The sequence below is a fragment of the Gadus morhua genome, chromosome 11 (assembly GCF_902167405.1).
Source record: "Gadus morhua chromosome 11, gadMor3.0, whole genome shotgun sequence".
NCBI lineage: Eukaryota > Metazoa > Chordata > Actinopteri > Gadiformes > Gadidae > Gadus > Gadus morhua.
In genome coordinates, this window is record NC_044058.1 from 28,918,509 (window position 1) to 28,929,199 (window position 10,691).

At 51.0% G+C, this 10,691-nt stretch overlaps 1 protein-coding gene across 1 annotated transcript in view; it reads right to left on the bottom strand.

The window, feature by feature from the left end:
- Positions 1 to 4,145: 4,145 nt before the first annotated feature.
- Positions 4,146 to 10,691, bottom strand: part of arhgap25 (Rho GTPase activating protein 25) — a 13,080-nt gene continuing 6,534 nt past the window's right edge. The window contains exons 6-11 of the mRNA XM_030371563.1: positions 9,761 to 9,890; positions 9,601 to 9,674; positions 9,264 to 9,385; positions 8,046 to 8,203; positions 6,270 to 6,955; positions 4,146 to 5,070 (exon numbers count right to left, since the gene is read on the bottom strand). Of these exons, the coding sequence (XP_030227423.1) occupies positions 4,914 to 5,070; positions 6,270 to 6,955; positions 8,046 to 8,203; positions 9,264 to 9,385; positions 9,601 to 9,674; positions 9,761 to 9,890 (1,327 nt within the window). The 3' untranslated portion in view covers positions 4,146 to 4,913. The remainder of the gene's footprint in view (positions 5,071 to 6,269; positions 6,956 to 8,045; positions 8,204 to 9,263; positions 9,386 to 9,600; positions 9,675 to 9,760; positions 9,891 to 10,691) is intronic.

The window sequence follows — 10,691 nt, forward strand, 5'->3', positions numbered from 1 at the left end:
TGTGTGTGTGTGTGTGTGTGTGTGTGTGTGTGTGTGTGTGTGTGTGTGTTTGCGCGAGTGTCTGCGTGTGAGTGTGTGTTTGGGTGCATGTGTGTGTGTGGCTGTGCGTCAATTGTTATCTGTTAACTTCCTTAATGAGCATCTTGTAAACACCGAGCAGGGCTGTCCCTCGTGGACGTGGGTTTCTGTTTGGGTGCGTCTGGGTTGGTTCCCTCATCAGTTTAGCAGCGGGTTCAGATCTGTTTCCTGAACGGGCCTCTTGGTCTCAACGTGTTGGTTCTGCTCAATATGAACGGAGAGGACCAGTCTGAGTACAATTGAAATGTAACGAGGTGCCGAAGGAAGCCTTGTATCTGTACAAGATTTCAGAATACTTAGTAAGTGAGGTTTGAGTCAAAAGACTTAAGACTCCTTCAAAAGACTCACATGTTCAGAACGTGCCTAACCCCCACCCACGCCCCTCTTAGCATTGATTGTATGTTGTACGTCCTGGCACTTAATGTGCACACTTATTGTATGTTGTACGTCCTGGCACTTAAAATAGTACTTAGCATTGTGCAGCATCTTATCCTAGCTATCTTTGTTGCACACGGGGAATGGGTTAACCTAGAGATTGTTAGTGCTTGGTACTTGGTTCTATGAACATCCTTACTGTATACCGACAGCGATATATATTGTTTCTCTTCGTCTGACAAACATACTTATTGTAAGTTGCTTTGGATTTAAATACCCTAGATGTAAGTGAACTCCTGTTTCAGTTTAACTGTAACTCTATCGTATATAAAGGGGTTATTATGACCCACGCCCACTTGTGTCTTTGTTCTTAAGCTCCTACAGTCATACTAGTGTGTGCTGTATATGAATGCTCCAAACACCTTGCGTTCTTCTAGAAGTGTCCGAGAAGCTTAACTCTCTCGTCGGTGGTTTGCTGTTTGTCTCTTGATGGTTTCTACGGCTGTATCCTTAACTCCTGGTTCTCAGTCAGCGGTCGGTAAGCAGGAGGCCTCACCGTGAGAAACACCATGACGTTCCCTCAGTCTGGCAGCATGGACCTCAAAGCCGTGCACAATGGAGATATGATAAGGATGAAGAACTAGGAGAGTACGCTTCGATCCGTTCCAAGGCAACACTGGGAACTGTTAAAGTATACCATTGAGAATATGATGAAGGACGTCTCCTTTGTTCGTTGAGAGCTGAAGTGTGAAGATCAGGGACTGTCCTGCAGCATCGATGCGTGTGTAGTTGATTTATTACGCTGTGTGTTAGCTGATTTGTTCTGTGTGTTAGTTGATGAGTGTTAGTTGATGTGTTCTGTATGTTAGTTGATGTGTGTTTATTGATGTGTTCTGTGTGTTAGTTGATGTGTTCTGTGTGTTAGTTGATGTGTGTTAGTTGATGTGTGTTAGTTGATGCGTGTTAGTTGATGTGTGTTAGTTGATGTGTGTTAGATGATGTGTTCTGTGCGTTAGTTGATGTGTTCTGTGTGTTAGTTGATGTGTGTTAGATGATGTGTTCTGTGTGTTAGTTGATGTGTTCTGTGTGTTAGTTGATGTGTGTTAGTTGATGCGTGTTAGTTGATGCGTGTTAGTTGATGTGTGTTAGTTGATGTGTGTTAGTTGATGTGTTCTGTGTGTTAGTTGATGTGTTCTGTGTGTTAGCAGATGTGTGTTAGTTGATGTGTTCAGTGTGTTAGTTGATGTGTGTTAGTTGATGTGTGTTAGTTGATGCGTGTTAGTTGATGTGTGTTAGTTGATGTGTGTTAGTTGATGTGTGTTAGTTGATGTGTTCTGTGTGTTAGTTGATGTGTTCTGTGTGTTAGTTGATGTGTGTTAGTTGATGTGTGTTAGTTGATGTGTGTTAGTTGATGTGTGTTAGTTGATGTGTTCTGTGTGTTAGTTGATGTGTTCTGTGTGTTAGTTGATGTGTTAGTTGATGTTTAGGTCAGACGCGCTGATACATTGAGCTTCCTGTCTCAAAAGAACAACAACAACCCCAATGTCTCCGTCACCCTGCCTGACGTAGCAGAACTTCCTCTTTGAGGGACATTCATGAGTACGCAACTAGCCAGAGGGGGGGGGGGGGGCAGAGATAGGAGGAGATACAGTAGCTGCTCATTGGCCTCCCTCCACCTCCTACACCACCTCTATTAACATCAACACCACCACCACCACTACCTGCAACACCACCACCTCCATCACCACCTCCACCCCCACCACCTCCTCCTCCAACACCACCACCTCCACCCCCACCACCTCCACCCCCACCACCTCCACCCCCACCACCTCCTCCTCCACCCCCACCACCTCCACCCCCACCACCTCCTCCTCCAACACCACCACCTCCACCCCCACCACCTCCTCCTCCAACACCACCACCTCCACCCCCACCACCTCCTCCTCCAACACCACCACCTCCACCCCACCACCACCTCCTCCAACACCACCACCTCCACCCCCACCACCTCCTCCTCCAACACCACCACCTCCACCCCCACCACCTCCTCCTCCAACACCACCACCTCCACCCCCACCACCTCCTCCTCCAACACCACCACCTCCACCCCACCACCACCTCCTCCAACACCACCACCTCCACCCCCACCACCTCCTCCTCCAACACCACCACCTCCACCTCCACCACCTCCTCCTCCAACACCACCACCTACACCACAACTACTACTTTCAACCCCACCACCACAACCACCTACACCTGCAACACCAGCCCCACCTCCTCCAACACCACCACTACCTGCAGCACCTCCACCACCTCCGCTACCTCCCAAACGATCATAACTACCACCACCTCCACCTCATCCACCATCACCGCCTCATCAACTCCTCCACCCCTACCACCACGACTACCGCCGCCATCACCACCTCAAACCCCCACATTTCAACACATCCACACACAAACGCACATACTTATTCAGACCCACACACACACGCATACTAAAACCGTCTGACACCATCCCGTGCATATCTTTGAGGGACAGTCGTGTTCCGTCCGGCACCTCGCATTCCGATCACAAACGCACGCGATGAGGGGATGTACGCGTGCATGTGTGTGTGTGTGTGCGTGCGTGTGTGTGTGTGTGTGCGTGTGTGTGTGTGTGTGTGTGTGCGCGAGGGGGGTCCATTCCAGAGCTGCCTGCTGCGACCCCGTAGATACACTCTGGATATCGGCCAGGAATGAGGAGGACTGGGGCTCCCTCTTCCTGCCTGTAGCTTACACACACACACACACACACACACACACACACACACACACACTGACACCAACACCAACACACGCATGCACACAACCACACACACAAACACACACACACACACACTGCACACACACACGCACACGCACACGCACACACACACACACACACACACACACACACTGACACCAACACCAACACAGGCATGCACACAACCACACACACATACACACACACACACCGCACGCACACACACACACAACCACAGACACACACGAAAACACAAACATACACATTCACACACAAACATACACTCATGCTGACACTCATACACACACACACACACACATGTATGCACGCACGCACGCACACAGACACACACACACATACACACACAGACACACTCACACTCACGCTCACACTCACCCACAAACTGAACGGACGAGCAGCTATCTCGTGTGTGTGTGTGTGTCTTTGTGTGTGTCTTTGAGTGTGTATGGCTACCACACACAATGGGACCATAGGGTTGTCTGTTCTTTGCCTTAGGTGGTGAAGGCATCCCAACTATTTCCACGACGGTTCTCGGACAATCCTCTTATCTCTGGTTCTCCCTCCTCTTCCCCTGTTGTTTTCCTCTCTGGCCATGTGGCCTTCTGTTTCCCTCACAGCCTCGCTCACATCATGTAGGGTTAGGGTTAGGGTTATGACTACTACTTACATCAGTTGACAGATCATATTGCCTATTTCTCCTAGTGGTCTTCCAGGAGTGTTCGTTATGACTCGCTCAGCCGCTCCCAGACAGAAACTGTACTCTACTAGAAGAAACAATAACATGACATCACAGAACGCCATTCGACCTTTGACCCCCCACACCAACACTGGTACGTCTTATGAGGACCTGGGAGAGGGCAGCCCAGTATGTGGACATGGATCCCGCAGCTTTCAGTGGTTAAAGAGGTTTGTTGAACTTTATTCATGGCACAAAACATTTTAAATTACTTGACATTCGATACTGTAATTTTGATACATTCGATACTAAAATATTTTAAGATGCTGAGGAAAAGCATAGTCTGTCTGTGAGCAAGGTGATAAAACAGTGGTGGTCCTCAATGTGAATCTCTTAACATAATAATAAAAATAACATGATAAACATTGGGCAATACAGGCCTTACACGCACTCGTAACTCAGCAACCGTGTGGAGGGGTCGGGGGGGTCGGGCTTAGCTCAGGAGGTAGAGCTAGTTGCTGGTTCGATCCCCAGCTCCTCCTAGCTGAGTGTTGATGTGTCCCTGAGCGAGACACTTAACCCTAACTGCTTCTGACGAGCTGGCTGTCGCCTTGCATGGTTGACTCTGCCGTCGGTGTGTCAATGTGTGTATTAACCGATGTCAGTCGCTTTGGATAAAAGCGTCTGCTAAATGCCCTAATTGTAATTGTAATTGTGTTTTAAAGAACGGCGTTCAGGTTCCCGTGAGAACGAGCCATCCCTGACAGGCGGCCATCTTGGTTCTACGTGGAGCTGGGTGGAGCTAACTGGATGTGTTCTGCTTTGATTTCCTCCACCCAGGTACCGTTGAGCACCGAGATGGCCGCCCGAGATGGCCATCCAAGATGGCCGCCCGAGATGGCCATCCAAGATGGCTGCCCGAGATGGCCATTCAAGATGGCCGCCCGAGATGGCCATCCAAGTTGGCCGCTGGGTGATGTGTCACAGTATTGTGTTCTGGTCAGGGGGGGGTTGGTCGTGGCTGCGGCCAGCGCTCCTCAGACACGCCTCCAGGGCGGCCACACGGCGGCGCTCTTCTTCCAGGGAGGAGGTCAGCTGGGTCACGGTGGAGGTCAGCTCAGCGTTCCTCTGCTGCAGGCTGGAGGAGCAGGAGGGGGGAGAGGAGGATGGACACTCACAAACACCAAGACAAAACTCAAGTACAACCTCAGACTGAACCTCAATCTGAACCTCAAACTGAACCTCAATCTGAACCTCAATCACAAACTGAACCTCAAACACAATGAGAACCTCAAACACAATCTGAACCTCAAACTGAACCTCAAACTGAACCTCAGACTGAACCTCAATCTGAACCTCAAACACAAACTGAACCTCAAACACAATCTGAACCTCAAACTGAACCTCAATCTGAACCTCAAACACAAACTGAACCTCAAACACAATGAGAACCTCAAACACAATCTGAACCTCAAACTGAACCTCAAACTGAACCTCAGACTGAACCTCAATCTGAACCTCAAACACAAACTGAACCTCAAACACAATCTGAACCTCAATCTGAACCTCAATCTGAACCTCAAACTGAACCTCAAACTGAACCTCAAACTGAACCTCAAACACAATCTGAACCTCAATCTGAACCTCAATCTGAACCTCAAACTGAACCTCAAACTGAACCTCAAACTGAACCTCAAACTGAACCTCAATCTGAACCTCAAACTGAACCTCAAACACAAACTGAACCTCAAACTGAACCTCAAACTGAACCTCAAACACAAACTGAACCTCAAACACAACCTCAAACTGAACCTCAAACACAAACTGAACCTCAAACTGAACCTCAAACTGAACCTCAAACACAAACTGAACCTCAAACTGAACCTCAAACTGAACCTCAAACACAAACTGAACCTCAAACACAACCTCAAACTGAACCTCAAACTGAACCTCAAGCTGAACCTCAAACTAAACCTCAAACTGAACCTCAAACTGAACCTCAAACTGAACCTCAAACTGAACCTCAAACACAAACTGACCTCAAACCGAACCTCAAACCGAACCTCAAACTGATCTGTGATTCACGTGCACTCTGGTGCACTATGGTTCTGTGTGTTTTTATGTTATGAGGTTTTAGTGAGTTGTGTGAGTTGTGTGTGTGTGTGTGTGTGTGTGTGTGTGTGTGTGTGTGTGTGTGTGTGTGTGTGTGTGTGTGTGTGTGTGTGTGTGTGTGTGTGTGTGTGTGTGTGTGTGGGTGTGTGTGTGTGTGTGTGTGTGTATGTTCACCTAAAACTGAACCTCAAACAAAGGTTCAGGTTTTCAGTAACGCCATCTCACCTCTCAATGATCAGCTGGAGGGTCTGTTGGCTCTCTGGCTGGCTTGAGCCAAGACCAGGACCTGGACTAGGAGCAGGAGTAAGACCAGGACCTGGACTAGGAGCAGGAGTAAGACCAGGACCTGGACTAGGAGCAGGACCAGGGTCAGGACCAGGACCAGGACCAGGGTCAGGGTCAGGACCAGGACCAGGACCAGGACCAGGACCAGGACCAGGACCAGGACCAGGACCAAGACCTGAGCCGCTGAAGGCCTGGGGGCTCTGTGGTTCAGCAGGTGCTGGGGGGTCTTCAGACGCCCGGGGGACTCTCGGGGATTTGGGGGAAGAGGCGGAGCCCCGGCTTCCTCTCCGTCTCACATCCCCGCCCTCCTGGCCCGCCTCCCGTTCCGTCTTGCTCCCAAACAGCGCCACCCGGTGGAGGTCCAGGATCTTGAAGATGTCCTCCGACAGCGTCCCCATCCTCTCCTCCGGGACGTCCTGCGTGCAGCTCCGCTGTTTCAGGGCCTCCCCCTTCTTGGCGGCCCCCCGGGGGGGCTGCTGGAAGCTGGGCAGCGTCTGGGTGCGCTTGCGGGGGCTGGAGGCGGAGGGGTCCAGGCGGGAGGGGAAGGGCTGGGTGGGGCTGCCGTCCTCCGCGCTGTCGTTGTCCTCGTCCTCCTCGGGGGACTCGGACAGCGAGGCGTCGGCCATCTGGGGGGGGCGCGGGGCGCAGGATGAGCGTTAGGTACGTCAGACGGACGCTAGGGGCCCGGACGGACAGACGGACGGCCCTCCCGTCAGGTTCATGAGAACGTCCCACTTATGTGGCAGACGTTACGCATCAACCTCTGCATCTCTTTACTGCAGCGACCCGCTCAATTCAGAGTCCTGGTCTAGGTCTGAAGATAGTCTAACCTGCTGCTTGAAACGGGCCTCAGGCCTGGGGTCAAACGACAAACCTGGGGCCAGACGACAAACCCGGGGCCAGACGACAAACCTGGGGCCAGACGACAAACCTGGGGCCAAACGACAAACCTGGGGCCAGACGACAAACCCGGGGCCAGACGACAAACCCGAGCCAGACGACAAACCTGGGGCCAAACGACAAACCTGGGGCCAGACGACAAACCTGGGGCCAGACGACAAACCTGGGGCCAGACGACAAACCTGGGGCCAGACGACAAACCTGGGGCCAAACAACAAACCTGGGGCCAGACGACAAACCTCGGGTCAAACGACAAACCTGGGGTCAAACGACAAACCTGGGGCCAGACGACAAACCCAGTGCCAGACGACAAACCCGGAGCCAGACGACAAACCTGGGGCCAAACAACAAAACTGGGGACAAACGACAAGCAAGGGGCCAAACCAAAAGCAAGGTTCCAAATAACAGCCTCGGGCCAAATGAAAGACCAGGGCCCAAACAATGGGCCTGGGGCGAAACCACAGCCCTGGGGCCAAACGACAGACCTGGGGCCAAACGACAGGCCTGGGGCCAAACAATGGGCCTGGGGCGAAACCACAGCCCTGGGGCCAAACGACAGCCAGGGGTCAAACGACAAGTCTGGGGCCAAACCACAGCCCTGGGGCCAAACCACAGCCCTGGGGCCAACCACAGCCCTGGGGCCAAACCACAGCCCTGGGGCCAACCACAGCCCTGGGGCCAAACCACAGCCCTGTGGCCAAACGACAGACCAGGGGCAAATCAACAGTCAGGGGCCAAACGTCCAGCCGGGGGCCAAACAACAAACCTGGGGCCAAACCAAAGGCCAGGGGCCTAATGACAGACCAGGGGTCCTACCTCGGCCCCCTCCCAGCCCACGAAGCTTCGGGGGGCGCTGCACTTCTTCTTCCGGGTCTTGCTGGCGTGGGGCGAGGGCGGGAGGTCCCGGGCGGGGGGGAAGAGCTCCTCGTGGTGCCGGATCATCAGCGTCATCAGCCGCTGGATCTGGGGCGTGGCTGGGGGGCACGCAGAGGGACGGTCAGGGGGGGTGAGGGGGGGTCAGGGGGGGTCAGGGGGTGTCGGGGGACTTCAGACCCAAGGCAAAGCGTTGCTGTATTTTTTTGTGGTTGTGAATGTAACGTTATTTTATTTAAAGGTTGTATCAGAGATGTTGGGTGACGTCCCTCCTTTTGGTATTTGAAGCGAGATCCCAAACAAACAGAGCCCCCCTGGCCCCTCCCTTCCGTGTTCGGTGCATTCAGTAAAAACAATCATTAACGCAGCGCAAAACCCCACAACACCCAGCCCTTGTGTGTGATTGGTTGGAATACTATTTGTTTTGGTATTGAGTGGTTGGTAGTACCATTTGTTTTTGTGTACGATCGGAGCACAGGCCGCCTACAGAGACGCGTTTCCTTGACAACCTGCTTATGGGGCGGGCAGCTGGTGGATCGCGAGGAACGGTCAGATGAATGTCCTCATTTATGTTTCAGCCTAGAATCGCTGATACAACCTTTAAGTATTAGCTATTAATGTACTAATAGTAATATCCATACAGTCGGTCAGGCAAAACCTCATTTCACTAATTTCACTGAGTTTCTTAGTCACTACTTGACCTGGATTGACCGGTCGGAACCGGCTTGGCCGCTTCAGGGTCCTAATGTTAGAAACAGGAACTTTGACTCGGAGCTCAGAAGAGCATTCATGATCACAAAAAGGATAAATATATCCTTTATGCAGACGACAAAATGCAGTCGCTCAGCAGTCTGAGCGATGGTGTTAGTGTGCGCGTGTGTGTGTGTGTGTGTGTGTGTGTGTGTGTGTGTGTGTGTGTGTGTGTGTGTGTGTGTGTGTGTGTGTGTGTGTGTGTGTGTGTGTGTGTGTGTGTGTGTGTGTGAGAGTGTGTGTGTGTGTGTGTGTGTTTGTGTGTGTGTGTGTTTCCTTCATCATGGTTGTCGAAGGATACACACAAACACACATCAACAGGTTGATGTGTGTTTGTGTGTGTGTGCGTGTGTGTGTGCCGGCATGTGCACTCGCACACACGTGCGTGTGTGCGAGTGTGTGTGTGTGTACCTTTCATCATGGTGATGGGGTCCTCTATCTGGGGCTTCAGCAGGTTGATTCCCATCACGGTCGCCAGGTTCTCCACGCTCATCTTGTTCACCTTGGACTCCAGCTGCACCTCGAACAGGAACCTAGACCCCGTTTTATGTTTGGTATCTTATTTAAGAATGTTTTATATATTTAATGACATATTTATTTTATTAAATATTTATTAAACCGATCAGAATTTTTTGTGTTCATTGGTTTGCTTACTACCCTTAACCTGCCTGCCATTCTGGGGGATTAATACAATAATCCTATCTTATATAATACAATAGCGATCTTATGTGATGTTGCGATCTCTCACCTGCAGATGTAACCCAGCAGGTTGTAGTTTATCCTGGGAATGAGGGCGATCTGTTTCTCCAAGCTCTCCAGGCCCTGAGAAAGAGGAACATTCACGTATAATAAAAATATATAACCTCTGAAATAAGGGTTAGGCTGTCATGGTGGGGGGCGGGCCGTACCGTGGTGCTGGGGTCGATCTTGTAGGTGCAGCTCAGGAAGTCTTGGTATTGGCTCCAGGGAACCACGGGTTCCGGCAGCTCCCGCAGGTACAGTTTGAGCAACGATGCCACCGTGTGGACGTCAGTGTCACTGCAGGACGAAATAATGATTTCAATTATTCCAAGCAGACTTTCAGTGAGAGATATGGTTTGGCGCCTGTAAAACTTGATGACCAATAGATGACTTGGATAAATGTATTTTTGTGCAGTGAGGCAGAAAAGAAGAAGGAAACTGTTCCTGTGACTGACTGTATACATTTGTGAAAAGGAGAACTAACAATACACAGAAATAGGAGACTGGTCATATCAGTGGTTTCACATCGCCCAACATATAATTGACCGATTCACAGGACCTGGGCCGACGTGTGAGTGACAGAAGCAGAATGCTTCAGGGGAGCAAAAGGACTGCATTTGTGCAGCGCTTATCTAACATTCACTCATTCATGCACACATTCACACACCGATTGAGGTGTCACACATGCAAGGCGACAGCCGGCTCGTCAGGAGCAGTCAGGGTGAGGCGTCTCGCTCAGGGACAACTCGACACTCAGCTAGGAGGAGCCGGGGATCAAACTACTTCCAGTTACCAGCCGACTCGCTCTAACTTCTGAGCCACATGCCGCTAGCCTTGCTATTGCAAGAAAATGACAGCAGCATCGAGCTTGCTCAATCAATCTAATCAGACCAAGCTCAATCGTGAGCTTGAGCTTGGTCTGATTAGATTGATTGAGCAAGCTCGATCAATCTGATTAGATAGATTGAGCTAGATAGATAGATTGAGCAAGCTCAATCTACGATTGAGCTTGCTCAATCTATCTATCTAGCTCAATCTATCTATCTAGCTCTACGATTGAGCAAGCCCAATCGTAGATTGAGCTTGGTCTGGGGAGGC